At 35.9% G+C, this 27,116-nt stretch overlaps 1 protein-coding gene across 1 annotated transcript in view; it reads right to left on the bottom strand.

Annotated features, from left to right (window-relative positions):
- Positions 1 to 12,151: 12,151 nt before the first annotated feature.
- Positions 12,152 to 27,116, bottom strand: part of LOC119085047 — a 36,661-nt gene continuing 21,696 nt past the window's right edge. Inside the window, exons 2-5 of the mRNA XM_037195259.1 lie at positions 15,973 to 16,730; positions 15,645 to 15,874; positions 13,734 to 15,581; positions 12,152 to 13,668 (exon numbers count right to left, since the gene is read on the bottom strand). Of these exons, the coding sequence (XP_037051154.1) occupies positions 12,245 to 13,668; positions 13,734 to 15,581; positions 15,645 to 15,874; positions 15,973 to 16,562 (4,092 nt within the window). The 5' untranslated portion in view covers positions 16,563 to 16,730 and the 3' untranslated portion in view covers positions 12,152 to 12,244. The remainder of the gene's footprint in view (positions 13,669 to 13,733; positions 15,582 to 15,644; positions 15,875 to 15,972; positions 16,731 to 27,116) is intronic.

Below are 27,116 nucleotides of genomic sequence, written 5' to 3'. Positions count from 1 at the left end.
GTTTTGAGAAGTTTTTTCTTCAAAAAAAATTATGATAACCAGCTCAAAATCAAATTACATTGCAAGGCTCTGAAGAAGTCGAATTCACTCAATTACTTACTTTTAGAGACTAAGGACCTGTTAGGAGATTCTAAACCTTGAATACGTTCACCGCTGCATAAACGATCGGTGCAACGGGAAGCTGGTGCTGTTGGCTACAAATCTTACCAATTTCGATCTTTTGTCTATAGGTTTATCCCAACAAAAATCTCTTCGAGAAAAGTGTGACGCAGTCTTTGAAATACAATTTCTAAAATGAATGATATCGCTAGAGTTGACGCTTTCAGCTTCGTTACGCAAAAATTAAATTTTACACCCAATTAGTTCAAACAAGCTGGCTTAGGTTTTCTCATCATCTGCCAAATAATTTTTACAAAAAAAAATTTAGACTGGTAACAACCAAAATTTTACCAAAAAAATCTGCGTCGCAAAGTGGCAAATGTTCTGGAACAGACCAGCAAGAAAATTTATCTGCCACATGCGGTGTAAATGGGTGTAAAATTTAATTTTTGCGTAACGAAGCTGAAAGCGTCAACTCTAGCGATATCATTCATTTTAGAAATTGTATTTCAAAGACTGCGTCACACTTTTCTCGAAGAGATTTTTGTTTGGATATCAGTCGTTTTAGAAGTGTAATCAACACTGCTTTTTATAACAGTTTACAGTTTTAATTCAAAAATTTTACGAAATTCGAAAATTTGACTAAATTCGAAAATTTGATGAAATTTGACGAAATTCGAAAATTTAATGAAATTTAACGAAATTCGAAAATTCGACGAAATTCGAAAATTTGACGAAATTCGAAAATTTGACGAAATTTGACGAAATACAAAAAATTGACGAAATTTGACGAAATTCGAAAATTTGACGAAATTTGACGAAATACAAAAAATTTGACGAAATTCGAAAATTTGACGAAATTTGAAAATTTGACGAAAATTGAAAATTTGACGAAATTTCAAAATCTGACGAAATTCAGAAAATTTGACGAAAATCGAAAATTTGACGAAATTCCAAAATCTGACGAAATTCAGAAAATTTGACGAAAATCGAAAATTTGACGATAGTAATTCTCTATCTGTCACCATTCAAGAAATATCTCCAAAACCCCAATTGACCCACCCATTTCCAACTTTCGACATTTTTCACATATGCCCCTCTGATCTACTCGTAAAACTCTGAGACTTTGCCGAAGAAAGTAATTCTCTATCTCTCATAACCCAAAAAAATATTAGTCCTTTCATCCTACGCTCGAGTAGCTCAAAATTTGGTCACTCTAATCACTCTAGCTCAAACGAATCTGCCCCGATTTTTTTAATAATTTTTTTGTTCGAATCGTGTTACGAATACCTTTCATTTGATGGGTCGCACGCCTCTGTAGGTTTCAATACAGCTAAGCTACAGCCGAAAACGCGTTCCCGACCCTCGAAAACCACACTCAGAAACCACTTCGAGGCCAATAAAACAAAATTCTGGTTTTTCCTGGGGTAATGGCGTATCACATTTTCATTTTTATGCCCACCCTGAGGTTCCTGCAAAATTTCATGGAGATTGGCTGACTAGTTTTCGAGATCGACCGTCGATAGATAGACAGACAGATAGATAGACAGATAGATAGACAGATAGATAGAAACATATAGAGTAAGTTGAAAGATTTTGATTGTTTGGAAAACGTTAATTTGGTGCATTTTCTATGAAAAATGAGCAACTTCAAAACGATGTATCTCCGGCAATTTTAAAGTTACATAGTCGAGTGATAGCTCGATTTGCTCGTATTTGAAGCGCGAATAAGATAGAATAGGATTTGTGGTGATACAGGCCAAAGGAAAGAAACTTAAATTCTCGCCTATATATAGTTGCCGCGTCTCAAAAAAATTTCTTCGTTCTTTTTTTGGAAGTTAGACTGCGTCAAGTCCTCCGCTAACGCTCCGGGCATGATGGATCGATTGAGTGAATTTTCCATGATCAGAACCGAACTTAAACTGTTCCTAAGTAAGGACCTAACGTTAAGTGTAGTAGAACCAAGATTTATTCAACGATTCTAAGGGCCACCGATGCTTAGCTGAAATTGTAGCCTAAATTTGTGCGTTTCGTTATTTATTTTCTGTGATATCCTTTTTGAAAAATGTACGAGCGCAATGACGAGAACGAATGAGCAGCTTGTTTTCAATAAAAATTAAATTTGGTTGTAACAATTTGACTAGCAGTTTACACTTCCGTGGTGGTCATTGTGGTCTTCCATTTCTAGAAAAGGATTTTTATGAAAAGATGTCATCAAAAACACAGGATTCAAAAATTCCCTTTAATGTAGACCTTTCCGTGTAACCATCGGCGCCTCTTTATAAACAATTTATTTGAAGCGGATGATCTTCGCAGATACTCGAAAATATTAACTTTTCGCAATTATTTTACATTTTCTGACGTTAACAAAGTATTCGCTATTAGCGTCGACTCAATAGCGCAGTGTGTAAGTCGTTAGCCTCACACTGAATTATTGTGCTGAAAGTTCGTAAGTTCGAAATCGCTGACACATTAATAAAAAAATTATTAATGCTATGTGATATACGAATCCAACGAGCGAATACATCAGACACCAATCGCCATCTATCAGCAAATGGTGGGAACAAAAAGCTCTTCAGTCAGCAGTCAGCAAGCGATTTAGTAAGGTGCTTGGCTACGTCGTAGAAGACATCCTCATAGAATTTCTGGTCGGTATTATCATGGGAAAAGCTCTTCAATCAGCAATCAAGCAAGCGATATAGTAAGGTGCCTGGCTATGTCGTTGAAGAGAATGTTCTCAAGGTCTGGGTTGCTGAAATACAGATGTCGCAGTGAACGATGCTACCATCATCAAAATGAGATCCAATCAATGGAATGGAAAAACTCACACACGTTCGGCTGGTTGTCTCTAACAGAGAGACAGTTGGTAACATTTGTCATCAATAGTAATAAATTAACATATAAGTTAAGATTGTACTATAGCATACCAATAAAGGTGTCAAAACATGGTTTCATGCCATGTTTTTTAAAAAAAAAAAAAAAAATTAGCGACTAGCGCTACTAGCGAATTAACAAATAGTTACAGTCAAACTCAAGGAGCAAATATTCAGCCAAAAGGAAATCTTTCAAAATTTTACGAAAGCAAATCCGGAGATTCGTAGAAAATCCTCAAAAAAATCCACAAAATCATACAATTTGTAAACCAAGGGCTTATGCAGAATCAGTTGAACTTCACCAGCTGATCAACAAACACACTCTACTTGTAATATACAATCGAAACACATTCTAAACAACGAGTTTACTACAGTCATACGTGTTACGTGCGCTCATAGATGACCTTAACGTATGTAGCTTGCCTTTGAATTGTTTTCGATACAAAGGTATTGGCTCTGTCGACCAACTGGAGATGTTCAGCTGTTGCTGATTCTGTATAAGCCTTTCGTTTACAAACTGTAGAAAATCAAATTAGAAGAAGAAAATCTTTGAAAACTGAAAAAAAAAACTTTTGAAAAACCATCCAGAATCAGTCAAAAATGATTTTTGAAAATTTTTGTCAACGGAATTAACAAATAACTGCCCCTCGGTGAAAATCGACATGTTTTCTGTTTTGAAAGTTGTTGTGGTTTGTAAACTTGGGATGAATAGACCGATTTTTTACACAACAACATATTCAAGTAATTCCGAACAGAATGAGCCGCTAAATAGAATGCAAGATCATCACGACAAGTACTTTTCCGGTTGTGACATTTTTGATGATTCATTTCGGTCGTTCAAGAATTCGGTCATGAGCATTGGAATGAATATGGTATTGGATCAGTAGTGACTGGAATGGAAAATGGTTATGAGATTTGAATTTTCTTTAAAGATTTCTGTTTAAGATTTGTAAATGATTGATATATTATTGGGTCGAAAGGCCTGTTTATTGATCAATAAACGAATTAATAAATAAATAAAAGTAAATGATACCACACAAAGTTTGTGAATATAAAAATCAAGATTGTTTTACTTAAGTGTTTCATTCTTGTTGCGAGCACGAGCCTAATCAAAATTCAGAAAATAAAAATCTAGGTTTGCATTTGTTCAACAAAGTTCTTTCGGAATCAATTACAGTCATTCCACGCAAAATTGAAACGAAAAAAGTGAAAAATTGAGGGAAATTCTAGCAAATAGTTACTAAAAATAGTTGGTTTTTTGACCAAAAAGTTGGCCAAAATCTTGAATAAGAAGAGATTGGATAATATGCTCTAAGCTTTATTTATTCCAAAATAAATGTACATCACTTCACTATTGTGATTCTTTTGGGTTTCGCAATTTCGCTATAGTTGAGTGACCTGCATGACCATTGTCTCTTTCGAAAAGCGTTGCTAATGATAACTATTGATTGACTTTTAGGTTTTAGATTAAGTTTAACTCAAAGTAGAAGGCGTCTTTGTTATGGTAGTACCACATATGTTTACTTTTTCATTGTCATTAGCAGTGATCATATGTCGTAACGCAGAAACCTGCAAAACCTAATAGAAGTAAACATAAACTGAATAAATACGGGCATCAGACCCTACCATATGATGACTAAAATTTAGCTAGTAGATCCAAATAAACAGAACCGTTCGAGGTCTATACCAGGCGGCACATAGGGTTTCACAATTTTTGAAGAGTGGTTTCGAGACCAATGGGTGTAGACCTTTTTAGGCATGTATAACTCACCTTTGACAAAATACGTCAGATTTTCCGAAGTCGAAATCCAGAAGAACCACTCTCACTCTTTACTGCTGAGTTAGAGAGCACTGTAAATGTGACAGATGCACAATTACAATCCCGAATTTCATTCACAACTTGCAAATTAAGAATGAAAATTCGGGTTGTAATTCACGCATCTGTCACATTTACATCGCCCTCTAAATGGTCGATTTTGGTGGTATTTTCGAGAAAAAAAGTGAGTAAAATCGAAAATAGTTCGAAAAAGTGGAAAGTTAGGCAAATAGTGCGTCACTTTTTCATAACGACGGAATAGTTGGAAAAAGTGAGAAAAGTGAGTCACTGCAATTACAAACCACAATAACTCCCGAATTATAGAAAATATTTCGAATATCATTCACTGTACGATTTGTCTCGGAATCGACAAAAAAAATTTCGTAGAGGCGGCCATTTATCGTGTCTGCATTGATGACGAAAATAAGCTGTTGACGACACTTTAAACAAGACGAAGTAGCAGATTTTGAAGTTTAATTTTATCGTAATACACGTTTGTTGAATCTTGTACTGTGGATTTGATTGCTGCAATAGAAATTGGAAGCGAAAATCCGATTTTTTTTAAATTATTTTTATTATACACCGTATATTGTATTTTATTATTTTTTTGTTGGTTTTTCTTTTTATTTTAATTTAATTTAAATTATTTTGTACATTTACAAAAAAAAGACAATTTTCTCTTTAAATTATTATCATTGAAATTGTGTTTAATTATATCTCATATCTCAATGTTTTTTTTAAATCTTTTTTATCTTATTGTTATCCTCATTCATATTCATATACATACTGCCTTTCGCATCTTCCTTCTTCTCGTTCCATTTTCTCCTGTTTAATTTTAATTTATCAGTGAAGTGTTTTTTGTCCCTTAATTAATTATTTTAATTTTTTTCATTTTTAATTATTATTTTTTTTAAAGATCTGTTTTCTTGTTCATTCAAATATTCAAATAGCATTAATAATAACCACGTACATTATTATCGTTATTTTTATAAAAAATTATATATCCGTAAAAATCAATGCATTTGTTGGGTTTTTGCTTCTTTTTTTTTCTTTTTAAATTTAATCTCGCGCGTTAATTATTTTATACTTTTTTTTGTTCTTCTTCGTCATTTTCTTTATAACTTTTTTTATAGATATAATTATAGAATTGTTTTTATAATAGAAATTATTTAAATATTTTTTTGTTTGTTTTAAGAGTTTTTTGTTTGTTCATTTATTTTATTTTCATTAGATTAATTTCCCCCTCCCCCCAGGCACACAGAAATATTCGAATTTCTTTAAAATCAATAAAAAAGAAACATCAAAGTCATGGTAATATGGACCGAGAGCTTACTCTGCACATCAGTCACTCATAGGAGACACGGTTTGATATCTATTGCCATTTTGTTACACTATACCTAAGACGAAAAATGTTCGATCTGGCTCTTTTGATTCTCAGAACTTTAGTTTTGTCTACATCGGGTTGCATTTAATGCATATCCGAAAAATAATGATTGAATGGTGGATGAGGTTAGTGCAGTTAGAGGCAGTGAAGTTTCGGCATGAATTTGCCTCAGCTGTTTTTTAGCGTTTTTCACGCACGTGCGTGGTCGTGCTAAAACCGTATGAATACGCGTAAACAGTTTTGATTGTTATATGTGGATCAGCTGAAAACATCTGAAGCAAATTCATGCTGAAATTTCACTGCCTCTGACTGTAGTTAGAGACAAAAATATTTCGAAAGCGAATGCCACATTTCGCTCACAAAATATTCTTTTGACTCAAAATCACTGGAGAAATTTTTGATGAACTTTTTTCGAAACGAACTCAACCTGACTCTCATCCAACTGATCTCCTCGGCCTGAAAATATGTAGTACCTTCCAAGCACCACCAATTTTGAGGTTTTATTCGAAAAAGAAATGTAATTTTGGTAACGGATAGAGTGAGGTGATTCCAGGCTAAGGCTTTTAAACCGTAGAAACAACCAAAAGTTTTCGAAAAATTAAATTTTATTTTTGGTGTCATTTTCAAGGTATGGAGTCAGGTATTACAGCGGAACGACATCTGGGACGATTTTTTACCTCATTGTGGTACAGATTTTACAATACCTTAACTGTGGTAAACTGTGGTAGTAAGGTCGACAAGGACGATTATCTAAAATTGTTTTCTTTCAATTTCTTATAAATATCAAATTTCTCAAAGAAAATGTCTCAAATTTCTTACAAATTCTCTAAAAAATATCTCAAAATTACTCCCTGCCATATAACGTAAGCCAAGGCATATTACTGGGAATTTAATTTACTGAAATTCCTGAAGTTTTCCGAAATGTTTAGAATTTACTGAAATTTAACGAACAACTTTTTCGGTGTATTCTGGTAGATTTTCAGCAAATTAATTTATATATTTCGGTAATTTTCAGTGAACACTGGGACTATCCTCGTTACCAGGACGCATTATTGGTAAAATTTACCGAATTTCCTGAAATATACCAAATCTTCCAAAATTTACTGAAATTTATCGAAACGTAAGTTCGGATCAATAAATTTACCAATAATAAGCCCTGCTCGTTACGGTACTCGTAACACTCAAAAACAAAAGAGCCAGAGCCAACATTTTTCGTCCGGTAACAATGTGAGATCGGTATCGAACCGTAGCCCCCTATGAATGACCGATTCGTTATGTATGCAAGAAGACTCTTGGTCTAAAATATTTTTCTATTTTTTTAGTTTCCGTGTTCATTTTTAGTTTTATCGGGCTATTTTAGGGATTATAATAACTACATTGATCAATTATTTCATTCATTTTAAACCAAAAAAGAAATTTTCTCTTTTTTTTACATTTTTCTATTTTAGTTTTTTATGAAATTTTTTGTGATGTAAATTTTACCGGTGTGTGTGTGTTTGTCATTGCGACAATAAGAGTGAAGTGTTTGAATATTTATACATTTAATTTGAAGTAAATTTTCCATTGGCAGTACATTAGGGCATATTATCGATGATACATTTAAGTGATTTTGTTTACGTTAAATCTTAAGTTAGGAAATAAATAGTGATCAGATCGGGGGATGGTTTCAATTCTGTCAGTGTTTGTCATTACACCGTCAACCACAGTCTTCGTTTAACTTGATTGTGAATTCAGTTTGTGGCTCCTAGATATGAAGACAAAATGTTAGTTCCCTGCTGACAGAAATAAAGACAGCCACAGGTTAACAGGTTCAGAATTTTTAGCAAAAATGGACCGTCGTTACCCTACAAGGTAAAAGCGCAAACCAAAATAATTCGCAATCAAGCGCGTCAATGTCAATGTAAAATACACATCGAGTCTTCAATCACTCCGAAACGAAACATTTCCTAAATTTCTACTTTTTTTAAATACAAACAAAAAATTGTCATCACAACTTCGGAATCAGTCTTGGAATGAAGAGAAAAAAATACAAGAAAAATATGAGCTTAGGTCGGCAGTGGTGTTTCGGTCGCGAGTCGTCAACTTCTGGTACACTTGGTATTTTTACGAGAAACATCTAACTTGAGGAGAAACACGAAATGTTCGTCGATTTTGGATTTTCTTGTAAAAGAACCAAGTGTCCCAGAATTTGATGGTTCCGCGAAACAGCCTATTGAGTGAGCGGGAATAGACGTACAATATCTATGGGACACGGGACCCCCACAGAAATGTAAAAATAAACGAGAGCTAACGTCAGTAAATAAGGAACGCTTTTGTTTTACATTATTGAACAAACATAATTGTTTCGAAGTAAATCAATTCAGTCAAGCAGTTAGATTTGAGGCTTCATTTGAAGTTTTAAAAAAATGTCTTTTAAGTCGGCGGTTCGGTAAGTAAACTGTTAAAATCTATCAGTAAATGTAGCACGTATTCTCTCAAGATTTCCTCCTCAATTTTAAACCCAAAATATTTTTTTTTAAAATAATTTCGTAATCCTACTCAATAGCGGAATACAGTCAGAGGCAGTAAAATTTCAGCATGAATTTCGTTCGTCACACAATAATTAAAACTGTTTATACTTGCTTATACGGTTGGAGCTACTACACGCACGCGCGTTGGAGTGGTAAAACCGTATAAAGACGTATAAACAATTTTGGTTTTTTTTTTGTGAATCAGCTGAGAAACAGCTGAAGCAAATTCATGCTGAAATTTCACTGCCTCTGACTGTACTTTGCAGTTCGAAATTCTTTTTTGCACACAATTTATTAGAGATTATCTCGACCTAACTACTGAATCATAATTTTAAATTAAAAAATGTCCCATCACTGACGATAAAGTAAAATTTAATAAATGCAGGGAAACGTTCTGTCATCGCTGTCTGTACAAACTGTAATAATATCGGAAAACAGAGGCGACCGCCTTTCCCTGACTAGCACAAAATATTCGAAACGAACACAAAAAAAAAATATTTTTCTGTCTGCACTGCCACACATATTCAGTGACAATATTGAGTAATTCCTCGTGTGTGGCTGGTCTCTAAAATATGCTATACAATATACAATACACTTAATCTTTCTGTACAAACAATATAGGGGGTAATAGTCTATTCCTTACAGCTAATAATTCTTTTTCTTCTTAATAAATATTTACAGAAAATAATTCAATTTGCTTTTTCTCTTTATAAATTCTGATTCGTAATGAGCTTTTTCAATTTTATATTTTTAAAAAAAATTTCAGTTTTCGTTTTTTTTTTGTATACTTTACTCTCGCTCTCTCCCTATCTCCCTATCCCGAATGCATTGAAAATGTTTGCAATTTGTTCTCCTTCATCAAGTCATGGTGCAAAAATATGTTTTCTATAACAAAACATAGAAATAAAAGAAAAAAATTGATCGATAACGGTTTGACCGCGCCTCTACTACAACGTCAAGCAACAAATACTAATTTCATTTTCCACAACGAAACTATCCAAATCAGTCTATCCAATTAATGTTATTCTATATAATACGAGTGGGAGAGATGGGAAGGAGAGAGCCAAAGAGAATAAGAGAGAGAATGAGTCAACTAAGTTCTTATAGAAGAGAATCAAAAATTGTGACCATAATTGAAGGTAGCCATTCTGATTCCGATCAAAAAAACCCTTGACATACCCGAAATTTAGGTGAATTATTCACTCATCTCTTTTCTCCACGCGCGGTTTCCTCTAGCCGTTACTTCTCTTTAATCCGAAAATTAATTGATGCTTTAAACAACTTATATCACGGTGTCAATTAAGTACAATCGAAATCTTGTAGTTCCTTGCTAAACTTTAGGGAACGTCAGATGTTCTGAACAGGAAATCCAAACGAAAACACAAACGGAAACGCAAACGGAGAGGACAAGTTTGACAGATTCACTATGAAATAATTTAAATTCTGACTGCAAGGATTTAATTAAACAAAGTGTCATTGTGTAGGGCATGATCTCAGTCGTCCAGTAATTGATTTCTCAGTCAGGGCAATATTTTCCGAGCGATAAGACTTTCATCAATACGAATATCATATTTTCAAATGCTTATCGTTCGGCATATATTGGTCCGATTGAGGAAACAATTAGTTTGCCGGATTCCTGAGATCATGCGCTGCACAATGACATTTTGTTAGCCCCGTACGAAGTACGAAGGGGCTTATAGGATTACGATGCCGTGTGTAATTGATGGAATTCGAAGCAGACGGTAAGGGCAAAGTGTTTGCCTATGTTCATAGATAACGAATCCGCAATAAAAATTTTGTCCGTCCGTCTGTCACGTCGATATCTTGAGTAAATCAAATCCGATTTCAAATTTTTTTTTTTCCTTGAAAGATAGTCAAAATAGTGAGGCTAAGTTCGAAGATGGGCGATTTTGGGTCGACCCTTCCGGAGCTGGGGCCCAATAAGTGCCTAACTGTTTTTCGACGATATCTCCAGACATTTAAGCACTACACTTGTAAGTGATACGTCAAATGAAAGGTATCGACAAAAGTTTATGGAAATTGGATGACCGACTCGTGAGTTAGACCCCTTGGTGTGAACTAGGTAGAGGGCGGCAAGCCGTTTTTGCTTGTAGGTTGGTCAAATTTGAACGTATTTAGATGGATTTTGCTTTATTAGATAGGTATTGACCGTACCAATCAGGGAAAAAAATGATTATGAAATTCGATTCACCGAAGCGTGAGCTAGGTCTCTTGGAGTGATCTTATATGTGGCTACTCGGCCGTACAGTGAAGGTGGTGTTTTTTGTTTATATCTCGAGTAAACTTTGACCGAATTTCAAATTTTTTTTTGTTTGAAAGGTACTAACGAATGTAAAGCAGCCGTACTACTTTCCACCTCCTAACAAAATGGCCGTCGGCCGCCATTTTGGATTTTTGTAAAATCAATATAAATCGGTGAAAATGATACTTACTTAATTTTAGGTCAATTCGAAATTTGTGTTACATTTGAAAGGAACGTCGTACGGGGCTTCGTAATTGCGCTATGCGCACTTTTTAAGACGTACACATTTCATAAGAATTTTACTTTACCGACGTTTACGGGCGCAGTAGGCTTACGGTAAGAGTAGGGCGACGGACGAACTAGGGTCACGTACGCAATAGATGTACGGGTTTGTACGGGGCTCAGTCGCAGCAAACGCTCCGACTGTTCTGACAGCTCGTTTGATTAAAATCCTTGCAGTCGGAATTTAGCTATTTTTCAGTGAATCTGTCAAACGTGTCCTCTCCGTTTGCGTTTCTGTTTGTGTTTTCGTTTGGATTTTCTGTTCAGAACATCTGACGTTCCCTTTTTCCTCTTTCGCAGAAACAGTCCATTGCGTCGCAAGATAACTATTCTCAGAGATATGCATTTTACATTGTGATAGGCAAACTGTTATTTTAGGATGGTCGTTGGTCCATCAACTGCAATACTTGTAATCTCAATCAAAGTTTCCGGTCATGGCACAAAAGAAGTTCATTTGAAAACATGTAAAACTCGAGGTAAAACTAGTGTCAGAACAATTTAAATGCGACGATTGTCTCACTTCGATGACAATTTAACCGCATCAACGTTTCTCATTCTGACTTCTTCTACTAGTAACATGGATGACGTAACGTTTAAATGGACTCGAAGGAGATTTCCAACCTACGTTAAGTAGCTGATCATGAAATGGTTTTAGGTTGGCAACGTATCCTGTTACTGATTTATCACACACATTGACATTTACATATAGGAACACTGTTCACAGATGACCCCGAAAATTGAGTAGCAATTCTATCGAAGGAACTTGAGCAACTCTCTCTGGAAATGTTATCTTAAAAATGAGGACAATGTGGGTAAGCGAACGCAACGAACCGTTTTCATCGTCATTTCGATTCGTAAAATTTTTTCTCTTCGTTTTTATGGTTTAGGAAAGTTATGTTTCTCTTAAGCCTAAAATTCATTTTTTTTTGTTTAACGTTAGCTAGCTGGATTAAATACTTTACCTATGTGCAACTATGTACAACCATTGTCGATACCAATTGTTTTCTAGTAATTGTACTAAGAATTGGTGAATGCACGTTCTTTGCTACGTCCCGTTGTTTGGAATGGCGCGTTAGGATGTTGCTGTTGTGCTATGCCCGGACTATGCTTCATAATTCCCATATCATCTAATGCACGAAATCGAACAAAACCGTGTTCAGCTACCAGCATACTTCCACTAGTCGCCGAGTCGCCACTATTCTGTGCATCCGAACTTCCGCCGTTAATATCATGCTGTCGATGCATTTGCTTAAAATGCGGTCGCTCCGGTTGGTAACACACTCGAGTAGGCTGCATTCCGGCAGCACTTCCACCACTACAACTGCCACCATCACTACTGGCATTGCTTGCACTATCCAATTGACGTCCGCCACCGTAAGCATCTTCGGCCATCATACTGTAGCCAGATGCTAAATGACTTGTGCTACTTCGTTCAATCGACGACCTGTGACGATCCTTTCGTTGTTGTTGTTGTTGCTGTTGGTGTTGTTGAGATGATCGACCGGATGTATTCCTTTGCAAATGGTGATGATCTTGGCCTCTTAATGTCTGAACTCCGGACGCTCGTCCCGACGAATTGGATGATGACGATGTGCCACCATTATTCACAGCATTGCCACGTCCATGCACAGCACCGATATTGTTTAGTGTGCCACTTTTTCGTATACCACGTCGATCGAATGAATTACTACCGTGGCCGGCACCGTTGTAATTTAAATTGTTGAGCGTTCGGCCAGCGGTAGCAAATGAATGATTTGAATTTGAGCTGCGACGGTCCGGATTGTCGTAATGTTGTCGGTCGAGATGGTTCAAATTGTTTGCGTTGCTGTTCTTCATTGCCTTCAAATTTTTCGATGCTCGGAATTCCGTGCCGCTGTTTATCGGTGCCAAGGGTGTTGGTCGTTCGAATGTAGGTTTTTCGAAATTTTGAAAATCGAAATTCTGTTGATCACGGACGTCGTACCGTTCGCTGGCACCAGTTGGTTCGTTGCCAATTGGCTCGGCATAACAGTTATCCATCACCAATTGATGATGTCCGCCTCGTGTGCTCGGTCTCAATTCAAAGTCTGGATTTTCATAATGATCCGGCATGGCACCGCTGTCATTTAAAAATTCACCATCGGTCGCTTGGCGATCAGATGTATGGGTCGATGACCGGGCACTGCTAGTTTCGTATGTTCGAGTAAACTCATTCGAATTCGGCACTTGGAAATCGCTGACTGCCTCTCTGCCAATTGCTTGTTGCGGAACCGGATTGTCCATACCCAAGGAATTCAGTGCAAAGTTGTCGTCGTAGATTGGTTTACCCGTACGCATCGTATAGGTGTGTAGATTCGTGTTGGCGTTGCAAATGGCAGGATAGTCGGTCTCGAAATGTTCTTGACTGGAGCTTGATGTGCAGGGGAATAGAGCGAAGCCAGATACGTTGTGCGTTTCCATACCTAGACAAACAAATGGAAATGAATAAATTTGAACTGCGGAAACTTAAGCACCGCGAGCATCTTACCTTTCTCTCGCTGCAACACTTTCGAGGCTCCAGTTTTTAATCCGGTCACCCACGACAGTAGTGTTATGATGGCGATTTCTATCAACCGTAGCGAAAATTGATAGCCACATTGGAGCCAGTCGATTTCTGTCGATGACGAAATGAGCGGCCTAGTGGTCGGTATGCTAATAGCACCATAAACTTGAAGCAGAGCCAACAGTACGAATAAGAGTGCCGTGGCGATTGTAATATGAATTGCGTACGACAAATTCTGATAGCCGTGGATGTAGTTCTGCGACTTGTTATGGAGAACTCGCTTCAGTACCCGATACACATACAAGTAGAATATTCCCAAGCTTAAGCACACGAAAATGTAGATGATCTGACAGATAAGCGACAGCACTCTCGGTGGACTGTGATGAATGTTTCCCCGAAGTCCGTTGTACTTAGCTTGAGCATACATTTGATTCTGGTTGCTGTTGCTCTCCACGTAATGCAACGTAATGCACAGACCAACGTGAACACTACTACCCACCACAACAGTCAATGGTCGCATCAGTGCCGAGTAACGATTGTTTTTGTGATTCAACGATCTGATCAACAGGAACAGTATCAGGGTGGCAAAAGCCACGGTCAAAAATGTGGCCGGCAAATTGAGCAACAGCTCCGATATGAATGTGTGGAAGCTGGAATGAATGTTGTACGCATCGTAACATAAGAAGAAGATCCGTGCCAGGCAAATGATGATCAGAATCAGGTGGATGCAAATGAAGTAGCTCTGATTGAACAGATGCGTCAGCTTGTCGTAGAAAATCATTTTGAAGATGCTGTAGACTGCCAGAACGGTGAATAGTATAGCCGACAAATAAACGTGGATGTTCCATGCTACAGTCCAAGTAGCGGCACCATTGCTCGATTGATGATTCGGTTTGTTGCTGACACTGCCAGCAGGCAAAGCTGTCGTGTGCAAAACATTCCTTTCGTTTACATTGGCCAAATTTTGAATGATCTGTGTCGAATCGGCAGTATCACTTTCGTGGTAGGGCGACTGAGTGGATTTTGTTGCACTTTGTTTGTTCGTTTGCTGATTGGGTTGAGGTTTCGGTTCTTCTGGACTGATATCCTGTTCAAACATGTCAAAATCATCCGAGTCCTCTTCAGCATCTTCGTCGTTCTCATCTTCAACACTCAGACCATCGTTGTCGTCGTCTCGATTTTGGTTTAAGTTTGAATTGTCCTTGGCATTTGATCCTGAGATGGGTGTCTGTTCCACAGATCCAATCGGTGCTTGATAGTTAGGTCTTGCCGTAACTGATCGAAGTAATACTTCTGGAACGACTTCTTTGCGACCATTCGAACCTGATAGTATTCGCGATATGCTTGGAAAATGGAATACGCCGCCATTCGGTAGTGGGTCGCTTGAATTTCCATTTTCGGAACGATCACTTCCAGATGCGTCACCTTTATGTTTGTTCTTATCGGCTGGAGTATTCAGTGCCTTCTTTCGGTCCGAATTTGTTGGCGTCACTTGCTGATGTGATGTTTGTTCATGTTGCTGCTGAACAGCCGTTCCACTTCCGAGAGGAGACAACGGTGCCAATGGTTTTGCTCCTACTAAATCTGGCGGTCGAAACGGTATTCGTTCCTGTCCCGGCGTTAGACTAGGAGGAGGTATTGGTCGTCGGTTGATATAATTGTTTGTGTTGATGATTCCACTGTCGCTATTCGTTCCACGAAGCGTCGGCTTGTCAGCGAAAGGATGCGGAGGTTGTGGTGGCGTAAACGACGAACGTGCTGGCGGTGAATACGGTGGCAAATCACCCTGATGCATCGGAATCGTTGGCTGTCCTTTCTTCAGCAAATTGTGAACTGAAATGGAAGAACGAGTGTAAGCTACGGTATTGGAATGGAAAGTCTATAAAATTGTCATGCCTGATGGTGCCGGTGTTGAATTAATGTGCCGATGTCGATCGTGGTTATGGTGACGGTTCGGATTCGGATATGTTGGATTACTGTTACTCTTAAGTATGTCAGCATTTGGCGCTGACGTTGGGAGTGCATGGTCGCGTTCTAAATCAAATTCGTAGTTTCGATGATAGAGATTAATTTGTTGCTGATGATGATTCTTGTCGTCTTGAGATTCCTTCTCGCGGTCCCGATATCTGTAACAAAAATCAAAAGCGAACGAAAAGTCAGTTGAATGTACAACAAGTGGTGTTGGTTACACAACACACAATATGATGTATGGCAAAGAACTTACCGATACGTTGTCAATGGAGGTGTTGGTACAGTGGTCAAACTCGGTACGAACACATTATCGGGTATGCTACGTTTGGTCGTTGTCGAACCGTACGCGACTTTGTTAAACACCGCAGCAATACTTTTCTCTAAATTTCCAATTTTATCTAAATACAATCCACCGGAATTTCCGCTGCCTCCACTGCCAGCGCCACCACTTCCGCTCACACCAAAATTAACGTCACCATCCCCATTGATAGCTGATGAATCCATCAACAATGCATTGGCACATTCGGTTTGTATTGTTAGCATCGCTAGCAAAATACAAACAACAGCACAGCACAACGAATGCCATGTCGTGGTCTGGTATGGCGCTTTGATAAATGATCTATATCGATTAGATGTCACTGGCTGTGATGACGGTTTTGTTCGAACTGATAAGCTAGACGGAACGGTATCACGAGTATCACTGTCTGATTTATCAGTTTGTATTTTGAATTTGTTACGCTTGTGTCGATGGTATTTTCCGCAACTATTTTCACCGAATAATAACATCGTTAACGATGGTGTTATCGTTCTACTTTTGTGTCTTTGCACAGTTTTGTCACTCATTTTCTTATTTGACTAAAGTTTTTGTTTTTTCTATCGATTTATACGACAAAAACATAGTTCATTACACGCTCACATATCCGTTACGTTTCAATATTTATATACACCGTTCCGTGCTGAATCAGTCATTTTAGCTAAACGTAACGATGGTCCCAAGATGTTGTGTTTAATCTGCAAGAAAAGAGAGGAGAAAAAAAATTAATTAAAGTCGGTGCTACTACCTTCGTGGGATACATAAATTAATGCGAGTGCGACAATAAAAAAAAAATGAAAAGAAAAGAAAAAAATGTTTTGTACGCTGGCCTGAGCTCATTAGTCGGCATTTTATCCTGGATACACAACGTCGGATAATCCAACATTGTATCGTACCCAAAATACACCAGGAAAAAAAAACTCGTTCGGACATGAGCGTGAAAGCAATATTCATTGGAAATTCATTTCGCTCATCATCCGACCAATTTTTTTTTTGTATAACAAAGGAAAATGAGACATAGACGGAGAATGTGTTACATCAAATTTTTGTTGTGTGCATCCATCCACCTAGAAGAAATGAACGAACGACGATGGAACACACATTGTAGTTGGATACAAGGTATATATTAAAAGGTAGAAATCGATCGGTGAATGTAAATGTTCGGCTGATCAAGACAGTCAGTGCCGCATCTTGCATATTCAGAGCACTGGGACCATTCAGATCTCAGTCGCATATTTTTCTCGACCAGCATAATTAGGCAAAAATTAGTAAAAATTGTCGTTTCCCTTTTCTCTCGATCATATTCCATAGCCCAGGACCATGATCCAATTGGTCTCTATGAAGATACGGCACTGGATATAGACAGTTTGGATAAGGATGAACATTAAATTCGTTCTAGATGAAAGTGCCACGTTGGCAAGTTCCTCTTCTCTTCTTTTTTACTGAGCTTTAAATTTTTTTAGAATCATAACAGAAGAAAAAATTTCTTCGAAAAACGCTATACCATTACTTGGCATGGAGCTGAAAGAGTCAAGCTGAGCCAATGACTTTGATTTTTTCGGTTTATTTGTATAGTGACTTTTCTGGTCTCAGAACCATGAACTGCCGGAGCAGTTTCCACACTCAAAAATAACAAAAAATTGATGGAAAAAGATTTGGTTTCGATTAGTTGAAATTACTTAAATCAAAAGAAGTAGTAGATTGGATGTGTATGCTGTAAATGGTTAAATAGAATAAGAAACTCTTTCCCACGCCATTCATTTTTTTATCGGGGTCTGAACATCAAGCTCAACACCTCATTACAAGAAATGTTTTCTTCGAATGTATTCTAATGCATTCATCGACAGACCCACCCCACATATTGAAAAATTCTAAAAATTTAATGTAATGCATGTGCGTGCACGTTAATCATACATCTCAAAAACTGTAACAGTTTTACGACATCATAATTCAGCCGGGAATGAGGCAGGACATTGTGTACTTTAAAATGGGAGAGGATCTTAGACAATTATTAAAAAAGAAAGAAAATAGTTCGACGTGCAAACGAACCGAGCACTGGGGGCTTGTTCGCCATCTCTACATTTATATAAGCCATTTTCCATCCTCAACTTATTTTTCATTCTGAAGGCTACATAAATCTTGGGTACACCCTTTATATACGGTCTATTTTATGTGGCAGGCTCATGGTTTGTAATAAAAATCCGATATAAATATAGCTCAGTCCTGTATAGTGAATGAACAGACACAAGAAAATTTTAGTAAAATGATTTGTTTTTCACACAAAATATGTGGTGGGTTCGTTGCTTTATTTCCTTCAAAAATGCTTGTCATAAGAGTGAAATTAGTAGCACGTGCTGATGGTGTAGTAGGTGTGTTCTTGTTTTTTTTGACGTTTTGATAGTTTAGCTACATCACATCACTTATCTCGATTAGCCCTATAATTTGGCGAAACAATTTATTTGTGTGTGTGGATAAATCAAGAGTCTTTTGATGCGAAAAGCTTTTTAATTTCACCGAATAAATTCATTAAAAGTGGCTGTAATGCAATAAACAGTTACGAAGATTGTAAATGTTGCAATTACAGCGGAATAATGTTGAATAATAAATTTTAGTCGAAGAATTTGCTCGCCATCAAAATTGATAAATTTCACATTGATATTATCTTCAGTATTTTACCTAATTTTCAGGCGAGTCACCAGTCTCTCGTTTCTTGTTTCAGAAAACACAATTTTATAATTTAATCTACCACCACTACTGGTATAGTATATTATATATGCGCTTTATACGTTAAATTTCTTCTCTTTACAAGCGATATATATATATATACGTGTGTATACACTGTACACACTGTATCGTTTCCTAAAGGAACCCAACACAAAAAACGGTGTGCTGGTGTATAAAGAAGTATAGGTAGGTACCTTCACGGTAAACTGATCACATTAATTTGTCCGAATAAAATAACGAAAGCATCAATATCATAAAATATACAAAAAAAAAAAATTCTTTACGATACGATGCTTTAGTAAAAAAAAAACGAAAAAAAAGAAGAAATCCACGAAATTACATAGAAATTAAATAACAGAACAGTTGTACGGAGCGCACACAAAATGTAAGATAATCCATAGTCATGCATTCTTTTGAATTTCGATTCTAAGCTGAATGTTAAATTTTTAGGTATATTGCTTAGTGCTGAATTTCATTGTACAGAGCCAACCGACGTTGTTGTAGATTCGTTTTTTTTTGTGTATAGACATCTGTTCTGTTTATGCTAGTCTATATTTCAAGTTTACTTTACTTTCGTGTATGGTTGTATGGTATGTTTTTGTTGTTGTTGGCATTATGGTGATGTTTTCGAGTCTCTTTTAAAATTTTTATTGTGAAAAACTAGGCATTATATTAACGAAATTAGGGCCAAGAATCTATCATGACACCTACAAGTAAAAAAAAAACTTTCTGTTGAAAATTGTAGTTTAACGTCATATTTTAACCGACTGTATACCGCGCCGACGTTCCAACACAATAGACAATTGCCATTGAAAAAAGGCACTAAAATTGTGAAAGTTTCGATTGCTCAATCGGCCAATAAATAAATTCTTATTGTCTTCACTGAAATTGTTTTGAAAGAAGGATATAAGTTATTAATTGGCTATATACGGAGAGACATATTAAAGTTTACAGGCACAACGATTGGAAGAAAAAGAAAACATTTCCATCGGTTTATCCCTCTCATATTTTAACGTACCAACGAACCCACAAAATCATTTTCAATTCGTTTAGGATCAACATTAGTGTTCGTATTTTAGTCCTTGTCGCCGACTTTACGGCACAACATGGTGCTAAAAATGTCATATCATTCGTAGCCTCACTTTGAGTAGTGCACATAAAATCACCATAAATATATTCAGAAATTTCTATCGATTTGATATGAAGCCATCGGAAGCTATCGCTTTTTATTTTCATAAGAAATAGATTTTGATAACCTTAACAGCACAACTACCCAGCTCACATATTCACATTCTGTAAAAACTACAATTTATGCTCCTAATCACGATCACATTTTTTATTCACCTGCACTTAGAGTCGACGACAGCGAATTTTAGACATGAATTTGCCTCAGTTGGTCCACTCATACAAACAAAAGTTCTTTGTACGTCTTTATACGGGCTAAATTGTTACACACTTGCTTGTACACAAGCCATGGTTTGCATGAGTAGACCAGCTGATAAACAGCTCAAACAAATTTGTATCTAATTTTCACTGACGTTTACTGTATTTTGAGTGGTTCATGAAAGTAATCCACCTTGTCTATTTCCCGAGCCCTGGACTGACGCTTAAAGGGCCATCTGATGTTGCCAGAAGAATTGAATTTGCTCATCATCTTTCTATAAAATCATTGCAATTGTCCAGCAACCGTTTCATCCAGTACAACACAGAGAAGATATCAAGTGAATTTTCTCCTCTCGTTGTACCAATGGTTTCGAAACCAATAGGTTAATAGAGTCTAAAATCTTATGCCTGTCTTGAGCCTTAACAATTAGTTCCAGAAGAATAGCTACTCCGGCTCTGGTGCTCATTCTATCCAACTATATGTGGCTTTTGAGATACCAACCATCGTTAAACACACAATGATACCTTCGATGATAGTAGAAGATCAATATTTAAATTTTTAACACCCGAGCACTCGGTATAAATGTATTTAATGTATAACAGTACACTCATATTACACAAGCACTCTACCAACTAAATTAACTATTGGAGTTAAATAGAAAATCCGGAACAAAGTAAAGATTTCTCGAAATAAATAGCACACAAACACCGAGCATCAGTTGTCTAGTTGTAGAGTATATATTATGACGTAAAGTGTTGGTTTTTGCATGGAAAAGATGTATTCTCAGAATAATCCCTCTTTTGCAGGTAAATTTGCTAATTAGTTCGACTAATGACCGAGTTTTATTTTGTAAAACACAACGCTTAACAAGGGGTCGTTGAAGCGCTCGAAAAAGTAAATAAATTTTCGTTCCATTTTATTGTGCCAATCATTATATGTAGGTATTGCGTTGACCGATTATGGATAGACTTTCGTAATCTTAGAATTATTTCGTAATGGAAAAGGTAGACAATGAAGTATTCTCGTACAATATAATTGAATATCCATCCATTGAACTAATTGCTTTAAAGAAGGGGTTTTTTGATCGTAAGACTAAGGTAATAGTAACCAACACAAAAGTGCGTTGAAAAATGCTCATCATAAAAATTTTGACAGGATGAAAGGACTCCCAGGGCGAACGCAAGGTATAATTTTTTTCTTTCATAAAAGAAGCATTATGTGCTCTATCAATGTTCATATATGTACAGCATCTTTAACAGATCTCCTATTGTTAATAATATCAAGGTGTTATGAGCTTATACCGATTTAAACAGTTCGTTTATGTCAACCACTTTTTCTATACAGAGGACGTACCAAGCATATTGGATTAACAGCACCGACCCCATGCATACAATTTGGATTCAGATTTACTGTTTTCTTTTTGGCAATTGATAAGTACTACGGGAGAGACTTTATCCTCAATCATTGTCAATACAATTTAGAAAATGTAAATCGACAGCCTTGCTTTTCGATTTACAATAATCGAGACGATGGACTAGCCCACAATGTTGAGGCTAAAATATTGGAACCATCTCGATTATTTATGGTTATACTAAAAAAAAGTGGGCTGTGAAAAGGGGAACCACGTGATTTACCGTGGGAGCTATCATACGGGCATGTCATAAATAACAAGGTCAAACAGTGTACATTTCCTACGATGGTTATTTATATCCAAACATAAATAAATTTTCATAGGAAAAACCAAGAAAAAATTTCTTTATTTTCGTTCGAGAAATTTGATATAAGGAATCCATTGAACAACAAGTTCGAGGATATTCGACAGGATATTCATGTGGCTTAGAAAAAAAAATTTGATTTAATCGGATGCTATGCGGAAGAGTCTAAGTAACATTAAAAGTGATAAACAAAAATAAAAATCAATTCCTCCCACAACGTCGTCTGCGTCTAAACGCATTAACTGGTATTCCAAAAATACATTTTTTTTCCTTCAAATATTCTTGTGAACGATTTCATATTCATATCTGTGCGGAGGAAAATTATCATAACAAAAATGTAAATGTACACGTTCGTTGTGTTTATATGGGAGCTCCAGCACAAGGATATATTGTATACTAATATTTCAAAGAAAAGAGATGATTTCCTTTTGTATAACTAAAAGTTCACCAAATTATGATGGTTGATGATGGGTTGGTTTGGCATGGTTAGGTATATTAATACAACATTGGTATCTAGAGTATAAGTATGAATGGTAGAGTGAGAGAGGGTTTTCTGTCTGTATGCCTCTGCTGTCATTTATAATGGACACAATATATATACAACACATATAACACACACACGGTATACACACCATAATATATCATGAAATTCTTTTCATTCAAAGATTTATACTGTGATGATTGTTTTTGTGAGAAAAACATGTTTTTATTCTCGTCATGATGGTTTACAATGGGGTCGGGGATTCGGGGGAGTTGAAATTGTAATGTCGAAATTAAATGGAAATTTTTAGTTTTGTTGGATGTTCGTTTCATGGATACGACAAGACTATTATACAACTAATATAGAACTGGAAGTCATACAAATAGCAAATAGGAAAAGTTGTGCATTTTCAGTTTTTCATTGTTGTGAATTATAATTTTTCGCATCCGGAGTTGGTTGTCCCGTTTATTTTTTTTAACAAGCACTTCTGATAAATTTAATCCAATTAAATTCCATTTATAAAATTTCTCTACCACCGAGTTTCCCATTATAATCATCTTTGAACAGGAATCATATTCAGACAATAAACTGTTACGCAATATAATGCTGCTATTAATTCGTACAATGTCGCTATTAATTAAACTCTATAATAGATGGAACTAGTTTCCGGTGGTACACCTACCACTACATACAGTATATCGGAAAATTGTCCCACTTTTTTCTTCCTCTTTCTCGTTTGACAACTTTTCACTGGTTTTCGTTTATTTCATTTTTTTTCCCTAATCGATACGGTTTTAATACAATTACTTGTCATCATTTCCTCATAAAGCCTTTTGCGCCATAAATAGCAGCATATTTTATTGATCTGAACGATTATTAAAACGCCTTTCGGACGAACAGTGAACAAAAAAAACCTCTCGCTGCTGTTTTTAGATTGGAAAATAGGCATTCAAAGCAATGAAATTTTAATTAAAAAATAAATTCACACATCCAACGATTAGTAGTTCATGTATGAAGTGGAGGTTTCGAACCAAAAAAAAAACCAAAACGAAGAAGAAATGAATCAGACGGTAAAGTAGGATTACTTCATAAGCATAAATCACCGATCGAAATTTAAATAATTTATTGCAGTGAAACATTATAGACACATTAAAAGTTGGAGAACAAAAAAAGATTGGTGAGGTTTTGCTATGTTTTATTGCTTTTTGAAATCTTTTTGAATTTCGGTTTCACAGCGACATTCTTTGGCCTTTAATCGCTTTTTCATTTTATTGCACGAATATGGGATGTGAGTAAATACCATTCGAAAACACATAAAATGCTTAATTTGCCGAAACCGATATTATAGATTTTTCGTTCGACGAAAAAACAATCACTCACACACATCACGTTCGCCAAACAAGCCATTTTTCCGCTATAATCATGGTTCGATATTTTTATTTTTATTTTTAGCATGACTGACATCGGAAAGAATTTCAAACATAAATAATTTCTGTACAATAAAAACGGAACGTAATCAATCCTCAATCTCATTTGGTTTGTCGGATCCATAATTCGTTTCTGCGACCACAGCCGGACAGTTTTTATTATTTCGTTTTCACAAATCGTTGAGTTATAAAATCTTAAAGATTAAATGGGTTTTCGGGAGGGAAATAAATTTAGTTACACTCTGTGTGTATCCCGGACCTCTCTCCGATGATTGTAAATTATATATTTTGGCCATTAAAAACAAATTCGCAGTAAGACACTTCCAGTACTGAAACAAATTGAAAAGAATTCAATTTATCGTTGATAAAATCACAGGGAAATTAATACAACACAAAATTGTGAGTAATCTGTTTAAAGAAAGGATTTAAAAGCAGAAAAAAAAATTTATTCACAAAAAAGTAACCGCATTACCAGTGTTAATCCAATATATTAGCGTGGAAATATTTTTTTTCTCTTATTTTCGTTCGTCTTCTCCATTGGGTGTTGTAGACAAGCACAACATTGATTTTATATTTTTTACACAAAAAATATTCGAACTCTCATGTAATTTCTGGAGGATATTTTATGTGTGTTTTAATACCCTGTGTGTGTAAGTTTGCGCAATATTGGCCCAGATATATTGTATCGGCAAAATATGTTTACCGTACCATATTTTTGCACACACATCCTCCGAGCGCATAATGTATAAACAAATTGCTTCAAAGATAACCAGCAGAATTCTTTTATGTTGCGAGTCGATCGAATCGTGGTCATGACAACCTCATCTACTCCTCCTAGAAATTGACTTTATTATTGATGCAAAGCAAACAAATAAATAAACTTCGGGGCACTGTTGAATTTAACTCTTTGAAACTGATTGCTTGAAACCGAGAACAGGATGGAAAAGTAACAACTTTTCCAATAAATTAGACGGAGCAGAGAAACGCTTTGGAAAACATGAATGTAATAACTCTAGATGTGCATTGGCATTTCTAAAATTGGAAAAATTTGTTATATTCAGTTACACAGACTGCAAGTGCTATTTAGAGTAGCCATTCATTGGACCGTTGTCCCCCTTTGCTTAAGTCAATTTTCAAAAACAGCCAGCTATGACTTTATTAATAAACATCGCAGAGTTTATGGGGATTTGGTATTGTGAAATGTGGAGAGCTTCACGTGGAGACGTTTTCAATTAATTTTCGTCATAAAGAAATCTGATTCCAAACAAAGGCGACAATACTCTTAGCAGTTGTAGCAAACAGCGATTCGTTCCAGACAATGAATGTTGATTCAACGAACCCATAACAATATGCAAACAGTGTCATTCGGGTTTGAGTCCAAGCTCAAGCAATAGTGTCGCTTAATGAACAATTTTCCGAGAATTATACATGAATTGTCGCTATCAGCATTTCAGTTTACATATTGTATTTTAAAGACTCAAAGAAGTTTAATATCAATTCCGAATGATTGCAAAACACTTCAAGAAAATATGTATCAACCATTTCCAAAGCTGATAGTATGTGAAAGCAGGTCTTCTGATTTTGTTAAGTTGCTCTTTATATACAGCACATAAGTGTTTTGTGTATTGGAAATTCAATAATGTAAAAGCTGATCAATTCGCTGATACTCGCCGTACACATACGATTTTGTAAATGATTCAATAAAATCACATAATTAAGGATTGTTAAGGCTTTTATACACAACGAACATATATATATAGCGTTGTTGTTACGATCCATTCGGTTTTGATGTTACTTTCGATTTTTTTTTCAGAAAAATGGCAGCTTCAAAGACGCGTCTCGTTGTAACAAAACCTTATAGACACACGGTTTTACTATTATTATACACACGAATATGTATAGAATGCTCCACTCGGCTCATAAATATATGGCGGGTGTTACGCAATAAGCATATTTGTTGTATCGCTCATAACTTAAATCATATTGCTCACATTGTTCTGCTTTAAATATAATTTCCAATGAAAAGCATAATTGCATGTTTCGTAAGTTGGGAGTAATTGCTTCAGCATGATCATTATAGACGGTTCTTAATTAGACCGAACGAACGAAATGGAAAATATTATTTATAGAAAATGAACACAAAATTAATTTTAATTATATTTTTTGTGTGAATTGATTCCGAAATTGGGGCTAAAAATCACAATACCACAACCATGTAATATAGAGAGTGGTATATGTACGAAAAGGGAGTGTTAAATATATGAGAGATTTAGATGGAGATAATGAAAAATTTGTTATTCATAATGACTGTATGGTTGCCTCAGATCCTTCCATTGCATTGTTTGAAAAAAAAGAAGCAAAAAATGAACGCATTCGACGTCCCTTTCGTATAGGCATTTTTGTTACCATGTTTAAAATACTCGCAACAGATCGTGCTCTGCAACAAAAATCATTGAAATAATATTTCTCGGTGTAGTTTCTCGGTTGCTAATGCTCTGTTGTAACGATTCTACCCAACAAATAACAACGAAAAAACAGGTTTTTTAGTTACAAATCTCTGTGTTTCTCTACGGTTCACCATACCATATCATTCGAATTTATGTCTATATTTTTTTGTGTTCGTTGTTTATATTATATACCAGTCGGCAGTCAGTGCACTGATGTCTAAAATATTTCATATATATAGAGATACTTATACGTATAAATAAGAAGTTCGAAAAGGGAGAGAGAGTATATGGCTCTTGAGATGTATCTTAAAAACCATATGTTATAATACTCTGTTAATGCTATGGTCTACTTAAGTATGGTTTACGTATTCTCAAGTACTAGACAAATCGTGGTACAAGCAAACGAATATATTGGCAAGTCAATATCAGCATTTTAGAAACTTAGAAGCAAATCTCGTTTTTTCCCCGTTTCTGCTGATTTTTGTGAATGTTATTTTTCTGAACTCAGCTTTTAAAATTGTTCATTTTTACCAGGAGAGAAAAATGTTTGCCATTAAATGGATCGTAATTTAAATGTACCTGGCTCAAAATTGCGTTTAATGTTTGATGGAATCACGGAATATGGCTGAAATTGTTTGGTTTTTTTCGGAGAATGGAAGAGTAATTTTATTATGATGGCAAAAAAATGTTTTTGTATTTATATTGCAACATCACATTATTATTAGGTCACTTCCAGCGAAAGAATTCATTTACCTGGACAAAATTAAATTTCTGTGCGAGTGGGATACATTTCAATTAGAGCTTCAAACGGTAAAAAAGCTAAAACTAAAACTTGAAATATTTGTCGAAGTGCATTCAAGTGGAATTAAAATTAAAAATTTAATTCCATTTTACTGTGAAAATTAC

The sequence above is a fragment of the Bradysia coprophila genome, unplaced genomic scaffold (assembly GCF_014529535.1).
Source record: "Bradysia coprophila strain Holo2 unplaced genomic scaffold, BU_Bcop_v1 contig_94, whole genome shotgun sequence".
Taxonomy (NCBI): Eukaryota; Metazoa; Arthropoda; class Insecta; order Diptera; family Sciaridae; genus Bradysia; species Bradysia coprophila.
This window is presented reverse-complemented; position numbering and strand designations above follow the sequence as displayed.